This window comes from Typopeltis vanoorti, chromosome 17 (genome assembly GCF_054136105.1).
Source record: "Typopeltis vanoorti isolate ZY-2024b chromosome 17, IOZ_Tvanoo_1.0, whole genome shotgun sequence".
Taxonomy (NCBI): domain Eukaryota; kingdom Metazoa; phylum Arthropoda; class Arachnida; order Uropygi; family Thelyphonidae; genus Typopeltis; species Typopeltis vanoorti.
This window is the reverse complement of record NC_143565.1, coordinates 110,901,382-110,928,914: the sequence shown is the minus strand read 5'-3', so window position 1 is coordinate 110,928,914 and position 27,533 is coordinate 110,901,382. Positions and strand designations below refer to the sequence as shown.

At 36.8% G+C, this 27,533-nt stretch overlaps 1 protein-coding gene across 1 annotated transcript in view; it reads right to left on the bottom strand.

Moving 5' to 3' along the window:
• The window catches only part of LOC150097776 (dynein regulatory complex protein 1-like), a 303,397-nt gene that overhangs the window by 60,331 nt on the left and 215,533 nt on the right, over positions 1-27,533 (bottom strand). Inside the window, exon 13 of the mRNA XM_090406989.1 lies at positions 18,183-18,319. Within this exon, the coding sequence (XP_090263115.1) occupies positions 18,183-18,319 (137 nt within the window). The remainder of the gene's footprint in view (positions 1-18,182; positions 18,320-27,533) is intronic.

Below are 27,533 nucleotides of genomic sequence, written 5' to 3'. Positions count from 1 at the left end.
ACACCCTTATCCACATTAATCTGATAATATCTCCTACCACATTATATGTCTAAATTATATTACTCTCCTCCTCCTCCTCCTGTCCACTAGACTCTACAAATTTCATTTCTTCAATCTGTCTTCATACTCAACATTCCAGAGACCATCTTTAGTAATTATTTCTGGACCCATTCCAATATCTCTTCATTTTGAAAATCCAGGTGACCAAATTTGTGCACAGTAATCCATATGTGGCCTGATCAAAGCTTTATACAATGGAATCATAACATCTTTACTTCTTTGTCAGAGTTCTCTGCATTATTGCATAATCTTCTGTGCTATCCACTCAATCTTAGCAATGTATCTTTGAAATTTTAGGATCTTTTTACAACACCAGATCCCACATCTACTCTCCTCCAGGATATCCCACCAATTGTATATTCACATCCCATCTTTGCTTATCGAATTTTAAAATCTTACACTTTGCAACATTGAACTGGTTAATCCCCTCACTTGTCCATTCACCAGGTGTATTCAAGTTCTCCTACAAAGTTATCATATCTGCTTTACTCCTCACAGTTCTTCCCAACTTTGCATCATCTGTAGACAACTGCTTATCACCATGCACACCTTTACCAATATCCAATAAAAAAAACATATAAATTAAACTGCAATGGCTCCAAAATAGACCCTTCAGGGATACCACCAGTGACTTTCCTCTTCTGGGATATTACTCTCCCATACATAATCTGCTGATACCTAATGGACAGCCAAATCATCAATCCAGTGCAGAATCTATTATTCAAATCTATCCGGTATAATTTAATTATCAGATTTTCATACAACAATTGATCAAGGAATTTGGAAAATCTCCCTGGTCTAATGCATTTGTCATCTTGTTATAATAAGCAAGAAGACTGCTAAAATATGATCTTCCTTTAGTAAATCTATGCTGTTGTTGTCAACATAAGTGTAAATCCTAGTCCTTAGTAAACTCTCTAATCACAACTACAGACACACAGATTTAGCCTACCATTCAAAACTTAGCTTCATCACAACTCTCATGAGAACAATTTTGCCCTCTTTTCATTCCTTTAGAACTATTCCAATCTAATACTCATGTTAAAAAAGGTATATCAAAGCTGTTGTTAACTTCCTTGTAGTACATTCCCTCAAAACACACAACGATATATAAAGCAGAAATAGAGAGGTTATGATGCCATTGTATAAGGCCTTGATCAGGCCTCATATGGATTACTGTGCGCAGATTTGGTAGCTTTGTTTTCATGGTGACGAGGATGTGTTGGAAAGGGTCCAGAGATTCATAAAGGTGGTCAGTGGTCTTTGGAATGTTGAGTATGAGGACAGATTGAGAGAATGTAAGTTGCAGAGCCTCGTGAATAGGAAGAAGGGGGGGGGGATATGATTGAGACATATACAGGGTGTTCGGGATAAATTTGACAGTTTCGTAAGGAAAAAGAAAATCTTCTTTGTATCTATTAAATTTAATGAATTGACAAAAAAACATTACAGGCAGAGTTAATTACAATACTATCAACAAGATTTACTCAAAATAACCACCATTAGCATCGATCACAGCTTCAATTCTGCTTCGGAACCTCGAACAAGCTGATGCTACAGTCTCCCTGGGAAGGGCCGCAAAAACTGTTTTAATTTTATCCATTAACTGGGCTTTTGTATTACTAGAAGTGCGATTGGTGTCTTTTTCAACTGCGCCCCATACAAAATAATCCATGGGGTTAAGGTCTGGGGAGTTTGGAGGCCAAACATTTGGACTGGTGAAGTCGTAGAAATTTTCAGACAACCATTTTTGACTTTTCCCAGAGGTGTGGCAAGGGGCCGAATCCTGCTGCCATACATACGGCCTACCATTGGCTACCCTTGTTATCCAGGGCTTGACTACAGTTAGCAACTCCACGAACAAAGCCCGAATTCCAATGCCAGGGTTCTTCAACACCTGTTCCTGCAGATTTGCGAGGAATTCTGCTGTACGAACGCAATCAGATCGTCTGCTAGGGATCTTTCTTCTTGCTACATCCTCGTAGTCACCATTGCAAGTCTCTAGTTCATGCCTGATTGTTTTTACTGTATTCAGGGAGCATTGGGCAGCAGTCGTAATATCCTTATTTTGATGGCGGGCACGAATCATCATGATACAAGTTATTCTCTTCCATGATTCAGGTGGGTTCCAGCTATCCATCCTTTCTGACATCTTGTATATGAATGAAGAAGGGTCCAAACTTTTAAATGAAGAGAAGTGTGTGTTAATACATGTAACTTACGGAAAAATATAATTAATTATAAATATGTCAAATTTATCCCGAACACCCTGTAAGTTAGTGAGGGGGGGAGGTTATGCCATCGACTTGAAAGAGATTTTTCATAGAATGAGAGCAGGGGATAGAACAAGAGGCCATCACTGGAAACTGTGTAAGAGGGTGGGAGCAGAGGAGTAAGGAGTAGATTTTTTGCATGCAGAGTGGCTGGTGAGTGGAATTCACTGCCTGAGTGTGTTGTCGGTGTAGACACATTGAATCAGTTTAAAGCACAGTTGGATGAGCATTATGTGCAATAGTGTGTACTTCCCACGATGAGCTCTGACTCCATGGAGGTCAAATGTTAATAATAATAATAATAATATATCATCAATCCCTACAGCCTTATTCCTCTTATAGTTCCTGCTCACTCACCACCAGTATTCCTCTTCTTTCCTTTCCAATGCACTCGAGTTCTGCAAGATATCACACTTATGAGGTCTGATATTAAAATGAACTGCTCATTTTAATATCAGAGCTATGTCCTCCACAATGATTATTTCACAAACCAATACCATCCTTAATCATTGCTCTACTGGTCACATATCAACAGAATTCTCTTTTTTTTTGGGGGGGGGGGGGTCTCATTAGCACTAATTGCTGTGATCACTTCACGGGCCCTCTCGTCAACTGGAGTAAGATTTGAAAACTCATTTATAATAACATCCACTGGTGAGCCTCTTAAAAATTCCAGAAATTGATTATCTTTGCTTGTAGATACCATCTCGTTATTCCAATTTACATTATCATAATCAAAATTACCTATAATGATTATCTTTTTCTTATTTGTAAGACTAATTTGCTTATGCTTACTTTTTCTTCTCCCTGCCCTCCAATTACCAGGTTTATAACAACATCCAACTAAATACATACTTCATTCTGTCTGCCTCTACCTCACACCACACGCACTGCCAATTTTTGCTAATTGCATTTCCACTTTTGATGATGGCATAACTTTTCTGCTGCTATCAACAGCACTCTTCTCCCTTTCTGTCCTGTCTGTCTTCATGAAAAAACATGATATTTCTCTATCTCTATTCCTGTCTGGATGCCTTCCTCATAAAATAAATAAATAAAATTAATGTAATAAAAATAATCAACCTTAATAAAATTCTGATTAGCCTTTTTATGTCTAGTAAATCCATAGATCAATAATCTGTTTTTTTTTAATAGTTGTTTTATTACATGGTATAAATTTTAACTAATCAAGAACTGTTTAACAACAGCAATATCTGAATATATTTAAGGTAAACAGATTATATAAGGTAGGTGCAAAATGGATGAATGAAGAGATTAAGGCATACAATCTGGAAGAGGAACACATTATGGAGACAACATAATATGGATAATAATCAGTTGCATGAGGAGTACTGAGTGAGAGAGAGAGAGAGACACCAGGAAAATGATTTGCTTGGTAAGGAGAGCAAAGTGCAATATAAGCTGCAATTTGGCAATGAGACCAAGAAAAATCCTAGAGATTCTTTTTGATATATGGCAAGTAGAAGAAACATTGATTATGGGAGGATGATACTGGCCTAGAAAGTAAGAAAAGGGTAATCACTATGGGCAATTTTAAATTATATAATAGTAAGCAAGGATGAAAGTGAATATGATATTGAAAAGCAAATTATCAAAATCCAGAAGATTTCAGACACAGGGTTAGATTCAAATATACAAATATTATTTTTAAAAAAATGATAAAGAATTTGAAAACAAGAACAAAACCTAAGAGATTCTTGGGAAAATCTGAAGAAAATGTTAATTATTCATTCATTTAGAGAGATAACTAGTTATCTCTCTAAATAAAGTAAATTTACACAACTTTCAATGTCATTTACATGCAAATTAAAGAACAATGGCTGCAAAACCGATGCCTGGGGCACACCTCTAATCACTTTCCCCTTCTGGGATATCATTCCCCCATCTGTTCCGATTTAATTACTAGATTGCCATGTGGCAATCTAGCAAAGGCCTTTGCAAAATCTAAATATACTACTGTATATGCATCCTCCCCTTATCCAATGGATTTGTCACCTTGTTATAATAAATAAGCAGACTACTAAAACACAATCTTACTCTAGCAAACCCATGCTGTTCAACAAAGAGAATTTTGGCGCTATCAACCCAGTTCTGAATCTATGTCCTCACTAGCTTCTATAACATCTTGACCACAACTGCAGACAAGAAGACTGGCCAATAATTCAAAGTTTTAGTCTTATCACTCTTTTTTTGAAACAGAACAATTGTGCTCTCCTTCCACATTTTTGGAATTTGGACCAATCTAAGACTCATGCTAAAAAAGGTAAGTTAAAGCTGTTATTAACTCCCTGGAACATTCCCTCAAGATGTGGTGATATATCATCAAGTCCCTTGGCCTTGTTGACATCAAGTTTATTCAATTCCTCATATATATATCTCCTGCTCACTCACCATCACTGATTCCTCCCCGATTCCCAAAGCAAAGTTCTGCATTATGTTACAATCACAAAGATGGAATATTTTAATGAACTGTTCATTTAACACCTCCACTATATTCTCCTTGGTGTTTATCATTCACCCATTATCACTGACCAACATCCTCCTCTCATAATCATTCTTCCATCTATTAGCCACAAAAAAAAAAAAAAAACCTCCCCAAGATTTCTTTTAGTCTCATTTGCTAACCACTGCGCTTTTGCTACCCTTACCTTACCCTTACAAGACTACATATCCCTCCATCGCTATTCCTGTCAGAATGTTATCCTCATTCAACTATGTCTCACTAAACAATTTTTGAGCAAATGAACTCCATCAATGCTACAATTTCATTCTATTTGTTTTGATTACTATTAGCATTTGTAAACATGCACACTAGTTCGTTTTTGTTTCTATAACAAGTCCCACTGACCAAATTTCTTGAATATAAGTTATCCACACTCTCCTCTATCATCACTAATAATACATCCCTCCCCAGGCCTAAATGTCACCCCTACATCCTTGACTATCTGAGTCCTTTCTTGCATGCTCACACATCTACTCCTGAAACTATCATCTACACTTCTCACTTTTATTTTTTTAACTAAAAAAAAAAAAAATTCTCACATAGTGTCTCCCTGTCCATCATGATCCACTCTGTTTCACTGTCCATCTTGTGTTCCTTTGCTCTCCTTCTCTTCACTTGTGTCACTCACATCTAAATTCACAATCTCTTCCACCTTACTCTCCTGCTCTTTCACAACACCTCTTGTTTGCTCAGATCTTCCATTCACTGCATTCATTATTTTTTCTTGCAACAACAGTTTCTCCAACTGATTCACACCAAATCCATTAAATACAGCCCACCTCTTTTATATAGCTCAATCTGTCCATCAAATTCATCCAATACATTAACAAAATGAACTCCTTGATCCTCACATAACTCTGCTAGTATGCCTTTTATAATCTTCACTCATCTTCTCAACTCATCATTATCATACCTGAGCAATGTGTTGACTACCTTACCTACCACACTGTTATCTTTCACTCTCCCTAACAGCCTCCTGACATCATCCTTGCATTCTCCTTGTTACTGGTCAAATCTGTGCTGACTACCACTACCAACTCTTTTGCTTGTACTCCTGTTATTCAATGCTTCAATTACCCTGTTCATTCTACCTCCCGGAAAACAAACCTTGTGCACTTTTTCACTCACCACACCTCTAATCATTGAATCCCCATACAATGTTAGTCATAAATCATTCGATATTTCTTTCAGATCTTTCTTCTTCCTCACATTTCCATGCAAATCCATAATTCTCTACAGTTCATTCCTCATATGCTTAATCCCTTGCCCCATCTTTACCAACTCTGCTTTCATCTCTTCAATTACTTTCTCATCCTGATACTTTCTCATCAATTACTTTCAATTACTTTTCTGATCAATTACCATCTCATTCTTCTGAGTAACATTAAATATCATGATAGTGTCAGAATGCTCTGGAAGCTATTTCAAAAGCTTATAAATGAAAGGAAAAGCAGTGAAAAGGAAGCAAAATCGATAAGCGAATGGAAAAATTAAAGACACGTGCGATGTCTGGAATCACGATGCTGAACAACTGTTAAATGAGATATGTAGTGGCAGAATAATGGTATCATGAGGAATACAATCAGGTGCATATACGAGAGTAGTCTGAAAATTTCTCGGTCTAACAATGAAAAAACAAATTTATAATTTCAAAATTATTTTTATTATTCAACATAATCTCCCTTAAGACTAATACATTTATTCCAGTGATGCTCCAGCGCAATCATCCAGTCCCTGTCGTGATTCTCAGTAAGATCTGTAAAATATCCCTCTACAGCTGCAATCACCTCTTGATAGGAAGAAAAATGCTGACCAGCGAGGAAAGGTTTAGTTCTGGGAAGAGATAGAAGTCAGAGGAGCCAAATTTGGGGAAAAGGGTGGATGTTCCAACAATTAATAATGCAGATCCCTTAATTTGCCTATTGCCAAAACACCTTTGTGGGCAGGTGCATTGTCCTGATGAAAGATGATTTTTTTCTTCTCCAAACCGGATCTTTTCTCACAATTTTTTTCGTCTAGTCTGGTTAAAAGATCGGAATAATATTCCCTGATTATTGTTTTACCCTTTTCAAGATAATTAATAAACAAAATGCTTCAGCATCCCAAAACACCAAAATCATGACCTTTCCTGCTGATGGAACTGACTTTGTCTTCTTTGGCACTGAACAACCGGCTTTTGTCCACTGTTTTGACTGCTGTTTGAATTCTGGTGTGTAATATTGAATCCAAGTCTCATCCATAGTAATAAATTGATGCACAAAATCAATTTTATTCTTGTTAAAATGCTCCAAGCACTGTTCAGAGATTTTCATGAGAGTGCATTTTTGATCTGCTGTGAGCAAGCATGGCACCCATATTGTGCATTTGCAATTCTTCATGCAAAATATATCCTACATGGTCTTCTGAAATGCCTATAATCTCAGCAATTTCACACACTTTGACTCGGCAGTCATCCAATATCATATCGTGCACTTGATCAATGATTTCTGGTGTTGTTACTGGTTGTTGGATGTCCTTCAAGTGGATCATCTTCAAAACTGGTACAGCCATGTTTAAACTTGGCAGCCCATTTCTTAATCGTTGAAAATGAAGGAGAAGAGTGACCATAAACTTTTATGAACTTCAAATGAATTTCTTTTGGTGTTAAACCTTCTTTTACAAAGAATTTTATAACTGCATGATACTCAATTTTGTCCATTTCAAGGGATACTTTTGCTTCAGACAGCTTAAATATCAAACAACTTGATAGAATGACTTGAAGTTTCACATGGATGCTTATGACAGATGTACTAACCTAGGAAACAAAATCATGGTAAAAGCCATCAGAAACAAATCTGGAATGTGGAAAGGTAGCAAGAGTAGATGATATTTGATCAGAAATGCTCAAATATGGAGATATAAGATATTTAAAAGTTTTACAGTGTTACATTGTATTAATCAGATGGAAGGTATAGTCAGAAGGTTAAACTGCAGATGATTGGAGTAGAGCTTCCATAGAACAAACCAATAAAAAAAGGAAAATAAAACCTTTATTGATTTTTATTACTATTCAGAACCTCCATGGAGTCATAACTCATAAGGGGATGTTTGTCAAGGATAAGGAGAGTGCAGGCAGCCAATTCTAAATTTGTTGCCTGCACTCTCTTTACCCTTTCAGACTATGCATTCAATGCTCTTATCATGCTCCATAAAAAAATTGCTACTTATCACCCTCCAACTCAATATTTTCGAATTATTTCTTCCCTTGCAGTATGCTGGCCATATGTCTGGCCAGCCTGTCATGTGCTAGGCTGGTTGACTGAGTGATTAGTGTATATGCTATCCAACTAACAGGTTGTGGGTTCAAATCTCACCATGAGCATGGATATTTGCGATTGTCTTTAGGCAGGAGATGAAATTCCTCATCTAATGTGAGATCACAGCCCCCACTTACTGAAGGCCTAAAGTGGCTATCATTGGCATAATCACTGAATCCCATGGAACACTACTTAGAACTTTCCTTCTCCCTAATACTGCTCTGATTTTATTATTATTATATTATTATTATTAGGTGATATCTCCAAGGAGTCCAAAGACTCATCGAGGGAGGGGCACTACTCTACAACTATCTGTCACTACCACTCAATCCACCAACCTCAGCAAATCACTACTACCATCAGACCTACACCAAACCCATCTACTGCACATCGCTAACCCTAGTAATTTTTGTCTGTATATTACATGTGTTCTCAAGGTTGATTTGTCTGTATGCAAGATGAAAAACCTGAGTTTCCAGGAGAAAAAAACCTGCTTCCTCCATATGAGATTAGTTTACTCACCTTCAATTGAAAAAAAACCATATAAAGATTCCTCTCATTGTGACGAGAATCGAATTAAGCCTTTTCCATTAAAAGGACACAAATCCATACATTACAACTTAAATATCAACTTATTATATGGTAACCTATCAAATGCTTTGGTAATATCCTTTATTATAGAAGATAACTGGATTTATAATAATACCAAGAATAATAAGCAAGTGTACCTCCTAAAAAATCCACGGTCCCTTCACAAATAATATTATCCCAATTTGCTAAATTCTATATGTATATGTGTCAGTTAGGCAGTGACATTTAGAGCATTTGATATTTGAAATGGATCCCTTTTCAGTCATTTCTAATCCATTAACTATCTAGGAATAAAACTTGCTTTACCAGAATAAACAGACTAATAAAGTGATCATTAAATAATCCTACTACATCTCCTGCACTGACACCTGAGTATCAAGCTCCATCTAGCAGGGTCATTTGTCTACAATCATTTCTCCTCTGACTGGTTACATAATGGAAGAATTCCTTGGAATTTTCTTCAGCCACAGTGGCAGTTTCTTCTCATATTCTAAATTCTGCCTTCTATACTATAAAAATTACTTTTTTCTAACTTGAGCCTTAAACTCATCATGCAACTGTTCTTTTAACTCTCTCTTTTTACACTTTGTAATTCCTCTTTGGCCTTCCTAGTAATCTCTTTTACCCCATATCTTTTTTTTTTTTTTTTTTGCCATAGCTACAAATAGATATTTCTTATCTAGCTCCTCTTACACTATTGATCCTTCTCTTCCTTCAAATTTTTCCATCCATTGAATAGACCCCATGCTGGTTTTTAAGTCTCTTATAATCACCTGCTTCATATTTCTATATTATTATTATTATTATTATTATTACACCCTCCATGGAATCAGCAGACTCATCATGGGAGGTTCATTCAACTAAAAACATATTTATCATATTGAATATTAAAATTTTTAATACTCCCCACATTAACAATACATTCTGGTAATGCCTTCCATTCACAGACAATTAATTTTCCATGTAAAAAATCTACTCCTCACACCCCCTCTTCACACCACTTTTACATAACTTCCAGGGATGACCTCTGATTCTCCCTCTCTCACCTACTCTTTATAATCCCCTCTGGATTAATCTGATAAAATCCTCTCACCAATTTAAATGTCTTTATCATATCACCTCTCTTCCTCCTATCCACCAAACTCTGCAATCCACATTTCTTCAGCCACTCTCCACAGCTAGCATTTCAAATATCTGATATTGTCTTAGTGACTCACCTCTGGACCCACTCCAGTGTCACCACATCACGTTCAAAACAATGTGACCAGATCTGAGCACAATAGTCCAAGTTTTGCCTGACCAGTGCCTTATACAGTAGCAGAACCACCTCCTCATCCCTACATGTTAGAGTACTTCTTATCATAGCAGCACTACAATGTGCAGCTTTTCCAACACTAGCAATATACCTTCCAAACTTCAGTCTGCTGTCAACCATCACTCCCAAATCTCTAATCTCATCCACTTCCTGCAGTATGGCACCATCGATATAGCAAACAGCCTTATATTTCTATTTCTGCACACCAAAATACACCTTTCACTTACTGATATTAAAACTACAACCCTACCCTTTTGTCCAAGTAAAAAGCCTATTAAAATCTTCCTCAAAAGGAATTAACATCAGCAGTGCTACTTATAATTCTTCTCAACATTGCATTATCAGCAAATAACTGAAGATCCCCAGTTAGTACACATGATATATTGTTTACAAACAAGTTAAACAGTAGGGACCCAAGAACCGAACCCTGAGGAACACCACTGGTTACCCTCCTTTTTGGAGGACACTTCCATCATACACAACATTCTGGTATCATTCAGAGAGCCAGTCTCTGATCCATCTAACCAATATTCTGTTTATTCCCATCCTCTGCAGCTTGTACACAATCTATCATGTGGTAATCTATCAAATGCTTCTGCAAAGTCTAAGAATATCACTGTATACGATTCTTGCTTATCTAACACACTTGTCACCGTATCATAAAATGCAAGTAAATTACTAAATCAGGACCTACGAATTCTTTTATGAATCCATGCTGACCATCATAAAGAATGACATATTTATCAACCCAATCCTGTATTCTATTCCTTACCAATCTCTCCAACACCTTGACCATAATCACAGTTGTACAGAATGGCCTTTAGTTGGAGACTTCTGTCTTAGAATCATGCTTGTGGAGTGCTAATATTTTGCCTTCTTTCCACTCCTTAGGAACTCTACCAACTGCAAGACTTTCATTAAATAACCAGGTCAAGGGCATAGCTAACTGTTATGCACATTCCTTAAGAATAAGTGATGATATGTTATCCATTCCCACAGCCTTATTCACGTCTAACCCAACCGACATCTGATACACCTCTGTTACTTTCACTTCCAATTCTCCTAATACTTGTCTCTCTTCTATATATTGCATGGCATCACTTATACCAGTATGATATACTCTGATAAAGTGCTCATTCAATAATTCCACTATATCCTTTGCAGCTGTTAGTCTGCTGCCATAACTATCCACCAATATTAATCTACCATCATTTTTCTTCCTCTTCTTACCATGTAGTGGAAAGATCCGTCAAATTAACATTGGCCTGACATGCCAATCTCCTCTCATACTACACCTTTTCTTTCTTTACCATGCTCTATAATTATAATTACATACATACATACATCTTCAAGGCCCACCTTTCCTAATTGGGTTGTGGGGGCAACAGCTGCAAGAGGAACTTCCAATGGTCACGATCCTCTGCCACCAAGCTCAGGTGTTCTGGTGGGATTCCCAAAGGTGTCCACCCAAGGTTTCGGATATAATCAATCCAGCGAGTCTTTGGCCTTCCACGTGGCCTCCCACCCTCTGGCTTGGCAAAGAGGGCCCGCTGAGGGAGCCTCTCTTGTGGCATTCTGACCAGGTGCCCATACCAACGTAACTGTGATCTCTCAACACAGAGAAGCAGCGGTCGAGTATTGAGGGTTTCCCGAATTGTAGAGCTTCTGACTCTGTCGAGTCTTGTCAGCCCCGCAACCCCTTGAAGGAACCTCATTTCAGCCACTTGGATTCATGTCCGCATTCTTTCGGTCATTACCCAACTCCCATGACCATAGATGAGGATGGGGACATAGACTGTATTGAAGACAGCCAGCTTTGCCTTCTGGCTTACCTCCCTCTTCAATACTACTGAACAGCCAAGCTCCCACAATATTGAGCTTGCTAAGCCAATTCGAGTATCTAGCTCTGTGTCCCACTTTCCATCATACCCAAGGTATTTAAACTTCTCCACCTGCCTCATTGGGAATCCACTTAAATGTAGAGTGCACTGGGATGGTAGTCTTGAGACCACAAATGTTTCAGTTTTGGCCACACTGATCTTCATTCTGGCATCTGCACAAACAGCTACAAACCTATCCAGGGTCCGCTGGAGGTCATCTGTGGAAGAGCTAAGCAGAACTAGGTCATCTTCAAAAAGCAGACATCCAATGCTACATCTTCCAATTCTGACACACTCACTGCCTTGACTGTGCCTATCAATCCAGTCCATAAATATTATGAAAAGGAGGGGTGACAGAACACACCCTTGGCAGAGGCCAACGGAGACTGTGAAAGGTTCAGACTTTGTGCTGTTTACCCTGACACAAAACTCTGGGCATTCATACAGGGACTTGATGGCAGCTAATAGTTGGCCATCTACTCCATACTCCTGTACTACTTGCCAAAGCTTATCCCGAGGAACTCGGTCATATGCCTTCTCCAAGTCCACAAAACATGTGTAGACATTCTTCGCATATTTCCAAGATTTCTCAAAGACTTGCCTTAAAGTGAAGATTTGGTCAGTTGTGCTTTTACCAGGACGAAAGCCACATTGTTCTTCCTGGAACTTTGACAATAATTATAATTATATATTAAATGTAATTATAAGCAATATAAATTCCTTTTTCCTTAATACTTCAATGTGCATACATCTTCCATGTCAAAATAACTACATAACACTCTCTCAATAAGGGAATAAAATAATAGAACTTTCTGATGACCATTATTATTATTACTATTATTGTGTGACACTTCCAAGGAGTCCAATGACTCATCGTGAGAGAGTACTCCACTCTACTCCAGCTACACGCATCTCTCCATCTCCTCCTACTAATTAATTCTCCACCTATACACAATGACACTACAACCACCAACACCATCTGCTACCCACTAATGCCACCAACAACAATATATTTTGTCTGTAAATTGCATGTGTTCTCATGGCCGCTTTGCCTGTATGCAGAATGAAAAATTCAAGTTTCTGGGAGTAAAACCCTGCTATCTCCATATGAAATCAGGTAACTCACCTTCAAATGAAATGTCCATATAAAGATTCCTCTCATCAGGATGAGAATTGAACTCACGTCTTTTCCAATTGAAGGGTGCAACGTTCACTTGATCTTACAATTGAGTGCGCTACAGAGGCACTAGGTAGGAACAAATAAGTCTAATTGTTCAATTCCAAAATTTGAAATATTCTCTCATCACTCTACTTGAAGCTGTTTGCCATTCAAGAAGTTTATCTTCATGTTTAGTGTGCTGCAGCTATTTCTTCCTTTCCCACATACTACATGCACAACTATTATCTGAATATAATATTTCATAGGTATTATTTAGCAGTGTCTCATCTGTTTCAGTCTTCTTTGTCTTTGTAACACCAATTATATTGACATGGTATTTTTCTAATTCCTCTGCAAATTGATTTGTTCTCAAGGTCAATTTGTCTGTATGCAAGATGAAAAACCAGAGTTTCCAGGAGAAAAAAAAACAGCACGCGCACGCACACACACACACACACAATGTAATAATCATCAATAAAAATTAATAAATATATAAATAATAATAAAGTAGTAAATAAAAATAATACAATAAAATAAAACTCAGTCAGAATTAATAGATATATAAATAATACTACACTAATAAATAAAAATAAATAATAGTAAAAAAAAATTGGTAGTATGGTTGGGTAGTGGACAGCACATCTACTCTATAACAAACAGGCTGTGGGTTGGAATCTTGCCATGAGCATAGAGCTTTGTATAAAGCTTGCTCTGAATGAGTTTGAATAGCTGTTGGAAGTTTTTCCACTATAAATTAAAGATGTCAAGAAATTATATTCTTGGTTTAATCCTTTATCCAAGTGTAAGCAAACAAAGTTTGTACCTGAAGTATTTTCAAGACAGGACAACTCGTATATAGAAGCTCATGACATCACATCACTTGCCTTGTTATCCCATAATGCAAAGCACATATCCTTATGGACATGTATAATGCTATGCCTTATGGGAAGGGGTCACTACCCAGACCAGTTTCGACCTTTATCGAGGTCTCATCAGTGTCAGCCAGACCCAGAGGTGATACCAAGGTTGAAGTAATGCAGAAGTCATATTTTCATATGTGAATAGCCAAAAGGTGTCACACCTAACACCTTTTGGCTACTCATATATGCAAGTATTGCATATTATTATTATTATTATTATTATTATTAAGAGAGACCTCAAGGGATTCAGGGACTCATCGAGGGAGGCCACATACTACATGCACCAGCTAACATGCTTATTCTTGAATTCATTCACACTGCTTGCACTCACAACATCCAATGGCAATCCGTTCCAATCATGCACCACCCTATGAGAGAAAAATTTAATCCTTACCCCCTTCTTAGCCACATTCATTCATTCTCAACTTCCAAGGATGTCCTCTTGTCCTTTTCCCACCCTCCATAAATTGAAATCCTGTATGACCCTTTGAGAAGTTTGTAAGTCTCAATCATCTCTCTTTCTCCCGTTTGCTAGTGTCTGCAGTCTACAAATTCTCAATCTGTCTTCATAATCAGTATTCCACAATCCTGATATAATTTTTAACAATCCCCTTTGCCTTCTCTCTTTATTATATCAGAATCACAATGGAAACCAGGAGACTAGACCTGTGCACAATAGACCAAGTGAGGTCTTATCAAAGCTTTGCAAAAAGCCAAAATGACATCCTTATCTTTATAAGTGAATGTTTGTTCCAGCATTGCAATTATCTTTTGAGTTGTATTTGCAATCTTTGCTACATGTCCCCTGAACTTCAACTTCTTTGCTACTAACACTCCAAGATCTCTGGCCTGATCAGTTTCTTCTAGCATAATCCCACCAATATAATATGACATCATGTTGGAGGTTTAATGGAATATATACAGCACTAGGAAAGGATTAAAATGATTTTAATGCTTCGAATATTTCATCTCAGTCACTGAGACATCTTCAGAGATTACAAAAAAACTATTGTAAGACACTCAAATGAAACACAATACCAAGTGAAACATATTGGTGACTCTAAAGTCCTATCTAGGTTGTGCTCCTTCTGTGGGCATTTGTGGTGGCCTAGGATGTAAGGTGGGATCTCTGATAATTAATGTTTCCCAAATTTTGGGAAGTTTAATGCAACCATATTTAATTAAATTTGGTTGAATTCTGAGTGCCGCAGCAGATTCTAAAAACAGTTCTTTTTTGAATTTACTAAGGTGAAGCATGGTAATTTTTTTTCAAGGCGATCCTGTGGGTTGTATGCAAAACGTGCAGATTGACCATAGTGATGATATGATTTGGATAACAAATCATATCCTGGTAAAAAACCACTATCTCCACCATATATCAGTCTTTGCACAACCCTTATGCAATGGAATTACCATACATTCTTTCCATTCCTGTGGAATCTTCCCTGTTCTGAGATGCATATTAAACAGCTTGGTCAAAGGAATGGACAGTTCAGCTGAACACTCTTTAAGCACATGTGCTGATATCCCATCAGACCCTATTGCTGAATTCTTATTCAGTTTTTGCAACAGCTCTAATATATTGTCCTCATACACCTGACTTTCTTCATCCAGTGAAGAGGTAACAGTGAGCTCAATGTAGCGTAAGTTGATAGCATTTAACAAAATGGGCACTCATTAGTTGAACAACCTCCTCTGCAACTGTAACCCTCACGGCATCTGCATTCCGAAAAGTTATTCTTTCATATTCATTCTTTCTTTTACTTGCAGCATATCGATAGAATTCTTGTGGGTTGTCTTTGGCATGCAGAACCAGTTTCTTTTCATACTCAGACTTTGACTATTCAAGTTGTGACTATTCTAGCCTGCTGCTTATACTTTTCATAATGCACATCATTCTTATGCACATGGTATTCCTTCCACATCATCTTTTTCTTATGAATCTCTTGCTTAATAAGATTACACATCCATTTGACACCTACCCTATTTATTCTTCAAATTCTCAGCATGCACTCTGATATTGCAACATTTAAGTATTGTTTAAATGCTTCCCATGCGATATCAGAGTGCATCCTGAGAGTTCGAAGAATAAATAGGGTAGGAGTCAAATGGATGCATAATCTGAGTGAGTACCACATGATCACTGCATGAAGATGTAACTATTCTGCCTCCAACTGTAGGCAGAATAGTTACATCTTCAACTGAAATGCCCTATGACACTATAATCAAATCTAACACTCTTTGACCTCGAGTTCCTTCTGTCACATGCTGCTTGAGGAAGTTGTCCCGTAACAGCTCAACAAATGCATTTTCATTCTTCTCATGAGATTCTACTGCTCCCTAATCAATATTTGGATAATTAACATCTTCCATTATGATTACTCTTTTCGTGCTCATCTTTTCTATTTGGTAATGCATTTCTTCATCAGTAGCAACCAATCCACCAGGTCTGTAACAACACCCCACTATGTAATTGATCTTGTTCGATTCCACTTCACACCAGATGGCTTCAAACTCAGTGCCACATGAAATACTGTTAATAGTAGTACTACAATCATAGATCTCAACTCTAACTGGATTCAAGTCATCCGATATCATTCGCAGCACGCATCCTCTCCTCTCAATTCTTCCTAAAAATATTGTACCCTTTACACTCGATACCAGATAATGTCTGATTCTGAACACCAAGTCTCACTAAAGTCTCACTAAGTTTGTTTCCTTGGTCAATATGTTGGGACCTGCAATCTGAGGTCCCAACATATTGACCAAGGCAACAAACTCCACCCCTTTGTTTCTGATATGCCTAGACATTTGTATAATGTTGGACAACTTGTAGATCTCTTTTCTTCTCTAGTGCCTTATACATGTAGACATACTTTGCAACTTTTAATGGGTCTGAACCGGACGAACACAAAGTCAAAATCATTCTCTCCTCATCAACATTTCTATGATAAAGCCCATTCCCGTCATTAACACAGTTGTACAACATTGTTGCTCTTGCACTCATTCTCACCATTCCTCCCTTTATAATTTAGTTTCCCTAACTCTCTCTGATAGGTCTCATACCAGTTATTAGTTTTTCAAGACTCCTAATACCAAATGCATTCTGGTGTAGGCAGTCCCTCTTATACAAATCCAATCTTCCCTCAAATTCATTCCATACATCCAAAAACTTGCATTCACTCCTATACAGCCTAAGCATTGAATTGTTTGCCATCACAGCCCTTCTTCTTAATTCATTTTTATCATACCTTGATATGATTTTCACTTTCTCACTCTTGCCTCTTCCAACAATCCTTTCATGTCCTCTCTCACACTGAACTTATCGCTGAAATTTTCACTCCAGAAAACTCGAAGTTTTAGCTTGCTCATCTATAGAATGTTTTATTATAGCATCACCATACCAAATAACATCCTTCTTTTTATAAACAACATCACTTACCTGATTTCTGTTATTACTTCCTGACTAACCCATATCAGCTGCATTTCTGATTACCTTACCTATTATTGCATTATCAGCAAATAGCTGTGTGTTGCCTGTCAAATCCTTCCCAATGTCATTAATGTACAGATTGAATAAGAGTGGACCAAGGACTGATCCTTGGGAAAGACCACTAGTTACCTTAAATAATGCAGACCCTTCCCCCCCCCATACTACTTTTTGATATCTGCTACTCAGCCATCCACTTATCCATGCCAGTATTTTATAATTGAATCCCATATTCTCCAATTTATGCAAGAGTCTACAATGCTGTATTCTGTCAAAAGCCTTAGCAAAATCCAAAAGTATCATGGTGTATTCATTCCCCTTGCCTAGCTCAATGGTCACATTGTTATAGAATGTGAGCAAGTTTCTAAAACATGACCTTTCCTTAGTAAACCCATGTTGCGCATAAGCGGAGATTCACTGTCAACCCATTTCTGAATTCGAACCTAACCAATTTTTCCAAAATCTTCACCACCACTCCAGAGGTACTGATAGGTTGAGAGTTGGATATATCAGTCTTCTCACTATCCTTGTGCAACAGGATTACCATACATTCACATATTGCTTGAAATATTGTTTGTCACAAGACTAAAATTTTGAAGTTCCTGATTAGACACATTTACATATATAAAAATTATTGCTAAGATTAACTTAAAGAGTACCTCATATTCTCTTACCATTTCATCACTGACAAATTCCAAAAGCTTTCTCAGTTCTGATGGCTTCATTACTTGTACTTCTAATGCTACGCCTGTCATATCTTCCATACTAAAACTTGTGGCAGCAGATGGTTCAGGTGATGGAGCAATGTCTTCTATGAAAACAAGTACCAAAATTACTGCCAAAAGTACCAAAAGTATGAAAACAAGTACCAAAAGGCTGCATAACAGCTAAGTAAAGAATAAGCAGTCAACATGCTTAGCTACAGGTCTATTTATCAAATATGTGATAAAATAAGAATTACTATAATACAAAATCAAGATTACAATAGTCAGTTGTACAATACCAGAATTCTTTAAAATTCTTAATTTAAAATTCTTTAAAATTACACATTTAAAAAAATCTTTCAAAACAGTCATCACAGAATATAAGGGTCATTCAAAATTAATTAGAAAGTGAACAAGCTTAAATCAGCATACATTTATTTATGTGTAAAAATTTACCATACCAGTTGAGATGTGTCAAGTATTATCCCACTTAATGGCAGAGGTGTAACTAGAAAGAGACTGCCTGCAAATTATGGTAAGATATTTGCCTTTAATATTTGTTTATTGTATTATTTGATTTTTTCTAAACCATCCAGAAGCCCAGTGCAAATAAAATTAAGTTGGCATTTATCTTGGACTGTCTGGATCCACAGTTAATGGTTTCTGCATTATGACAACACTATAAACTTGCAACAATATTGTAAAAATTAATTATTATTATTATTATGTGATACCTCCAGGGAGTCCAAAGTCTCATCGAGGGAGGGCACCTGCTCTACAGCTCTCTGTCTACCACAACGAACTGCAACTATACCAATGCCTTCTAAAGCACATCACCACCACTGGTATTTTCACAGACAGTCACAAACATCCATGCCTACAGAGGGATTCGAATCCGCAGCCTTTTGGCTGGAGAGCAGATAAACTAATCACTTGGCCAACCAGGCCAGCACTTATAATAACATTATAAGTGCCGGCTTAATGTTATAATAGTATAATGTTATAATAATAGTATACTATGTTAACAAAATGTTATAATAACATTAAATAGATAACATTAAACAAACATATTAGTTATATTCAGAATACCATTCTTTTACTTCTTGCAACTTTATAGCATTGCCATGGTACAGAAAACCCACCAACATTAGATCCTGAGAGCCTAGGAAAAAAAAAATGTCAGCTAACTTTATCTGCACAGGGTAGGTTCCTGCATGTTTAAATAAATAAATATATAGAGAGGCATGTGGTGAAGTTGTCTGCAAGGATAGAAAAATTAGAACTCCATGGTGGACACAGGAAGTTAAAGAGGCAGTGAAGGAAAAGAAGAAAGCATATAAAGTTCCTGGCAAATAAGTCAGCTTGTGCTCTTAGAGAATACAGAGACAAATGTAAGAAAGCTAAACAGTGTGTCGTTTCTTTTAGACTTGCACGGTGATCTGAATGCATTTTTGAAAATTATGGAGACAATTACCGTGTTTGAATAAAAACTTTAGTATAGTAGATTTTAGTTATATTAAACTAAAGTTTTTATTCAAACACGGTAGTTGTCTCCATAATTTTCTAAACAGTGTGTAAAACTAGCTAAACAAAAGTCATGGGAGGACTTTGGCAAGAACATAGAAAATAAATATCAAGAAGGTGGCAAAATACTCTGGAGGTTGTTGAAGAAGCTTAGGAATGGAGGAAAGAGTGCTGTAAAAGGAGTTAGAGATGATAATGGTGAAATGAAAACGGGAGAAAAAGATATCCTTGAAGTATGGAGTAATTACTTTGAAAATTTGCTAAATAAAACAAGCAGTGATGACAGCGCAGTGATAAAAAAACACTGACCAGTCAGGAATATATCCATACTTGAAGTAGAAAAATCTATCAAAGGCTTGAAATGTGGAAAGGCAGCAGGAGTAGATGATATTCGACCAGAAATGCTGAAGTATGGTGGTATAAAAGTCTTACAGTGACTGCACTACATAGTTCAGAATGCCTGGACAGAGGGACAAATTCCCAATGATTGGAGTAGAGCTCTCATAGTACCCATATATAAAAAGGGAAATAAAACTGAATGTGAGAATTACAGAGGTATATCCCTTTTGAGTGTTCCTGATAAGATTTCTGCAAATATACTTGAGAAATGGTTGAGAAGAATTGTGGAAGTAAAGTTTGGTGAAGAACAAGATGGATTCAGGCCAAATAGAGGCTGTCAGGATCAGATCTTCACTTTACGACAAATAGTTGAGAAATCATGGGAATATAACAAAAATCTGTATTTAAGTTTTCGATTTGGAAAAGGCATATGACAAGGTGCTAAGAGAGAAGCTATTCAATACGCTACAGTTATATGGTGTCAATGGGGCATTATATCAAGCAATACTTAGTCTTTATTTGAGTTGTAAGTCAGCAGTTAGAATTAAAGGAAGTACAGGAAGGTGGTTTAATGTTAAATCTGGCGTGAGACAAGGATGTACATTATTCCCTCTGTTATTCATTATCTATATGGATCACATTATGATGGAAAGTGGTATTAAACATGATATCAAAATTGGAGATGTTAATATCAGCACTTTGCTTTATGCAGATGACGATATACTTCTAAATAAATCCGCTACAAGTCTGCAAGTTCTCTGACTAAATTGAATAACTGTTGTAATAGATATGGTATGAAGGTCAGCAATAAAAAGACAAACAGCTACTTAGGCACGAATTTTAGTGAAGATGGTAAATTAAATATGGAAATGACAACAGAATCAACAAACCTGGTATGGTAGGAAGTCAATTGAATAAATTCATATGGAATAAGAGAGAAATTAGTCAGAACACTAAATTAGCTATACAAGACAGTGTTCAAACCAGTTTTAACTTATGGATCTGAGAGCTGGATCAGAAGTAAAACACTTAACCAAAGACTAGAGACCACAGATATGAGAATCCTGAGAAAGATTAGAGATGTGAACAATGGCTGTCGTGACGTGTTCTCTTGACGTTTGAATCCGCCATCTTGCTAAAAGTCACTTTCACCTAAATAAACACAACTAATTGTAAATTGATCACTAATCCAAGGGTAGAGAAATTTCTATTATACTGCGCCACTCTATCCTTAGATAAGTCTATATGAATTAGTAGGATTAATTCAAAATTAGTTAGCAGTCTTTTCACTCATTCAGGCCGATGGTTCTATTTTCTTTCTGGGATTTCCGCTAGATCCGAATTTTTGTGAACGGTGCAGTAAAAAGAAATTCAGGCAAACACAATATTTAAATTAACAAACAAAACATTTAATATATGGTTATATAACAAATACATGTATTCCACTTTTAAATATGACAACTCAGTCAAGTTAGTACATTAGGTCAAGTCATTCACAATAAATCAATCTTCCAAACTTTCACATAAAAATTCACAGTTTCAGAATCATAAAGTTTCTTTACTCAATTTATTACAATAGAACTTCTTATTTAATCAGTTTCCATGTATCTCTCAGCTACATTCTATGATTAACTCATAACAGGCACTAACCACTGCAGATATTACTTCAATGTAACTATATTTTCAACTCTCAGCCTCGATGATATACTACAGTTAATGTTAGAAACAGCACAACGGAACTAATACTTAAATCTTCATACACCGAGATAAACTAATATGACTGTCCTTACCAGAAATAGTCTTCAGTACTTCCAATAATTTGTGAGCACACCTTCAAATTATATTTATTACACTTGCGAAATACATTTATAAGAATTCTCCAAGGTTATAACTAGAACATTATTAATCGCGCTTTATAACTTCAGACAACAACTATAGGGTACATTAATTATTCTTGTTTATCACTCATCAACTAGTTAAACTCCGTGCAATTCCCTTTATGGTAGCATAGAAATAAGTCGTAATTCTAGACTGACTGGATTTATTCAGAATTCTTCTTTGAATGTCCAGTTCTCTAAATTATCTGACTACGGCATTAATTTCCTTTTATTACCACGGCTGACTTTGCTTTCGGCCAACTATAAGATTCACTTATATAAAAAAAATATCCGCTTAACTCCTGCCCTTAAGAACCTTTTATTTACTTCTACTTCTTTAGTTTTCCTCCTTGCTACCATTTAGTTCCAAAGTTCCGTTCCGACTCTCCTACTACGTATATATTTTCCCTTCTTATTTTGCCCACACTCCCTTCACTCGTGCTCGTTTATTTTACGCGTCTCTATGACAACCGATAAACGTAAACATTCTCGCGAATGTTACGTTAGGCTATACAACTACATTCAGTTATTACATAACGTTAAACTTTCACAAAAAGGAATAAATAGAATATTTGCATTTCAATAAGTGCGTAGTTAAATTACAAATACAAATTCTTATAATATTGACATAACAATAAATAAAATAACTTAATAATATTTAATACAGAACCTCTTTATCATTAACACTTTCTTTTGATTAAATAATTAAAACTTGATATAATTAAGGCAGTTATATGATATCAATTATAATTTATGTTATTTACACTAAATAATATTTACAAATATAGTTCTTGTGACGGAAAATCATGTTGAATTCTGAATCAAATAATATTTATTCTAATTTCTACATAATCAGAATCCAACAATGGCATCAATGGCAATATCATATTAAAAACAAGGATATTAGGAAAGAACTTGACACTGTCAGCATCGAGGAATGCATTAGCAGAGCTAATCTCAGGTGGTATGGTCACTTAAATAGAATGGGAAAGGAAAGATTAGCAAAACAAGTGTTCTCTGCCAAGTTGGCAGGAAAACGACCCAGAGGAAGACCAAGAAATAGGTGGATTGATACAAAGTGCCTTAGACGATAGAAATATAAGATCTGATAATATTGGAGTCTTGACAAGTAACAGACTGATTTGGAAGAAAATTGTAGATAGGAAGTTAGTAATGATGTAAATTTTTCATGTAATACTATCAATCCTGTACACCCCTTGAGGGTACATGGCAGAAATTTGAAATTTGACTTGGATACTTTCTCCCTCTACTTGCTTACAATCAATGTTAATTTTTAATATGCAGTTCTGCTGGCATTATAGAAGAAGAAAGCTAAGACTTGTTATGAAACAATGCTGTCTAGTAAAGCACTCGATATACTAATAGTAAATATATACGCTACCTGATCAAAAGTATCTGGAAACCTACTCAAAACTGTAATCAGACTTTCCCTGTGACACACTTTCCAGTAGTGAAATTTAATACAGGGTGTGTCCACCCTGTGCTTCTATGGCAGCTCTAACTCTGCCGGGGAGACTTTCTACCAGGTGTCAGAACATCTCTGGAGGAATGGCAGCCCATTCTTCCTGAAGAGCTGTAGCTAGAGCAGTTCATGATGTGGGTCGTTGGGGTCTGGAGAGAAGTTGGTGTTCTAATTCATCCCAAAGGTGTTCTATGGGATTCAAGTCAGGGCTCTGGGCTGGCCAGTCCATTTCTGGAATGTTATTGTCCATAAATCATTCCCTCAGAGACCTTGCTTTCTGGCAGGTAGCACTGTCATGTTGATACAGACAGTAGTCATCACCAAATTGATCTTCTGCCATAGACAGTATGCAATGAGTCAAAATGTCCTTGTTTAGATTTCCATGTAGTGTTATGAGAGGGCCAAGTCCATTCCATGAAAAACACTCCCACACTGTAACACCACCTCCTCCAAATTTTACTGTTGGCACTACACCCATTTGCAGGAATCATTCTCCAGGCATTCGCCACACCCAGACCCTTCCATTGGACTGCCACATGGTAAAGCATGATTCATCATTCATACACGTTTCCAGTTGTACACTGTCTAGTGGCATCACTCTTTACACCACTGCAGGTGGCACTTAGCATTCACAGGAGAAATGTTTGGTTTATGGACAGTGCTCGACGATATAACACAATTCCTCTTAACTCTCGATGCACAGTCATGGTGCTGGCTGGACAGTTAGTGGCACTGTGGAACTCCCAGGTGATTGTTTCACTCAATGTCTGGTGATTTCCATGAACCACCTTCTTCAATGCTCGATGGTCCCTGTCTGTCATTAAACGCAGCCAACCCAACAGTGGTTTTGTTGCAGTTGCACCTTCATATTTTCACTTCACAATCATGCCACCAACTGTTGACTTGGGCAACTTAAGGAGGGTTGAAATGTCTCTAACAGCGACATTTCAACCCTCTTAAATTTCTTACTGATGTGGCAACCAATAACTAGTTCACGTTCAAAGTCACTGAGCTCCCTTGACCTACTCATTGAAATCTAATATTCCAGGGAATGTGGAGGGTGGAGACACAGATAGGCAAATTGGCTTAACAAGAATGAGAAGGGTTATCATTACAAATAATATTGACCGGAATGAAGCATCAGGGAATAAGGAAAATTTCTTGAGGTCTTGAGGGACAACTATCTTAGGCAATATGTAACAGAGGGTACACAAGGGTTGACTATCCTAGATCTGATCGTATCATCAGAGTATGAGATTGTGGATGGGGGCATCTAATATTCCTCAACTTGGTGAAAGCAACCATGAGGTGAACATCTTGGTTGTTGCCAGCCATATGAGAAATTCTGTAAGGAAAGGATATATATGAAAGTACAAGGTAGTCATGAAATTTAGGAGATAAATAGGAGCTATATCATGGAAAGGAGTTGGGTGTAAATGCAACAGATGCTGCTTGGGAATCGACGAAAAGATATTTAACAGAAGCAATGTCTGAATGTATCCAGACATGAATAGGCTAAATATAAAATGGAAGAATGATGAATGGAAAAAGATGACTTATGGAGGCAGTACAAGATAAAATGTGATAATCAGTTGAATGAGAGTACAAAGAACATGTCAGAAAGATGACTCAGTTGGTAAAAACATTAAAAGTGCAGTATGAACAAAAATGAGCTAATCAAACCAACAAAATTCCTTGAGAGTTAAGTGGCAAATAGAAGAATAAATGTTTATGGGAGGATGATGTTAGTGTGTGTAAATGTTAATGTTAAATGTGTATGTAAATGTTAAATTGGTAATTGCTGAAGAGGATAAAGTTGAGGTATTGAATGGACAAATGAGATGGTATTTCATCCTCATAAATATGACATCGTAAGGAGTTTAAGTGCAGAGGATATGATGGAGAAGCAAGGGACTGAGAATGAGTGCTTAAGAGGTATATGAGGATTTAAGTAACCTTGATGTTAATAAGACAATAGGACTTGACAACACATCAGCACATGTTTTAAAGAATGCTCGACAGATTAATAACAGCCTTCCAACATTGCAGATCCCAGGACAAAATTTTCACTTTGTAAAACAAGGGTGGGAAGTGATAAGATTCAAATTACAGGCTAATCTTTGTCTAGAGTTTTAGTCAAAGTGTTAGAGAGGTTAGTGAGGCCTAGGATTCAGAAATGAGTTGTAAAGCAGTATTTCTTAGTGACTGTCAACATGGTTTTGCTAATGAGAGATTATGCATTACCAGTCTGCTTATAAAATATAACCAGGTGACAAATTCAATGGATGGAAAGGAAGATGCATACACAGGTATACTTGGTTTTTCAAAAGCCTTTGATGCTGGTAACCAAACCAGAACAGACTGGCTGTCAGATTAAGTATCAGCTTGTTGTGTGTATATGTGGGTGTGGTGTGCGGGAGAGATAGTATCCCATAATTGGAATGTTCACTAGTGGTGTGCTGAAGAGATTGGTTTTAGGACCATTATTGGGATAAGTTTAACTGGGGATATGTAGCTGTTTACAGATTATTCAAAGTTGAAAAGAATTATGAGGAATAGAGCATATGATGTGGCCTTACAGGAGAATTTGAAAAGACTCAGTATGCAAGTGAGTGCAGCAATCAGTTCAATATTATAAGGTCTTGAAATTTTGTAGGCAAGGATGGGATATGCAGCATAAAATTAATGGAAAATTCTGAAGAAGGTGGAGGAAATAAGAGATCTTGGAGCATGACAAGTCTGATCCCTACCTGAAGTGTGGAGGTCATGTTTCTAAATTTGAAGACATCACAAGGTATTATGGCAATGATGAGATAATTGTTTGGTTTAAGGTTTACTAGCAGAAGGACAGCAAAGGTCATACCATGACAAACAAATGACGAAGAGGATCTTAGCATGTAGAACAAAGAGATAATGGTTTGCTTGTTCTTGATAGGCCACATATTGACTACTGTGTGAAAATCTAGTCACCTGGATTTTCAAGGGGATATCTTATAGAGAAGGACTACAGCAGATTCACTAAGGTGGATCTCTGGATATGAAATTCAGATTGAGAGAATGCAATTTGCGGAGCAATGTAAATAGAAGAAAGAGGAGAGAGGACATATAAGTTTTTAAAGGAGTGTGAACAGATTAATGTAGAGGTGTTTGCAAAGTAGAGGGAGACATATATCGATAGAACAAGAGGCCATCCCCAAAAGCTATATGAGGTGGGTGTGGTCAAGGGGAGAAAGGGAGGGAGGTGTAAGTTCTTTACATAGAGAGTGGTTGGTGAGTGGAATGCACTGCCTGAAAGTGTGTTGGCACAGAATCTGTGAATGCATTAAAAGCATGACTCCGTGACTCCAGTGCGGACCTTCTACAATGAGTCTCTTTGACTGCATGGAGGTCTGATGTTAATAATAATAATGATAAATGAGAAAATTTCTTGTTGAAAGCAAACTATAGAGACAAGAGTTAACAGAAATTAGATATGCAGGATTCACTTGTAGATTTAATATAGTAATAAACAAAACTGAAATTTCACTGTTTGTCATAAATGTATTAGAGAATTTTTTTATGTGATTCCCACTCATGAAAGGTTATAAGCCTAGTACATTAGTACCATGGATATGTTAAGGTATTTTCCTATTTGTTGATTATTATATAATTTTTTATTTTTGCACAGTCTGAAACCCTGCTATAGAAACCAAATATGGAACTTTTTCAAGCCACTTGTAGGCTTCCAATAAGAATAAGCAGGGTAGTGGTCTCACACAGGCAATGAAATTCACTCTTATCTAAAGACAATTGCAAATATCCATGCCCACAGCAGGATTTGAACCCTCAACCATTTCAGTAGCTGAATTGTATCACATTGAAATAACAAAGATTCATGTATGCTATTCATATATATACATAAGTACTAAGTATGAAATGTTCACTGTGGCAAAATGTCTTTAGATGGTTATTAACATCATGTAGAGGGGATTTTTCATAGATTAGAGGAGACATGGTTAGAACAAGAGGCTATCCCTGAAACCTGCATAAGGAGAGTGTGCTGGAGATCTGACAGGTTACTTAAACATATGAGAGACTTCCAATTTCCAAATGTCATGA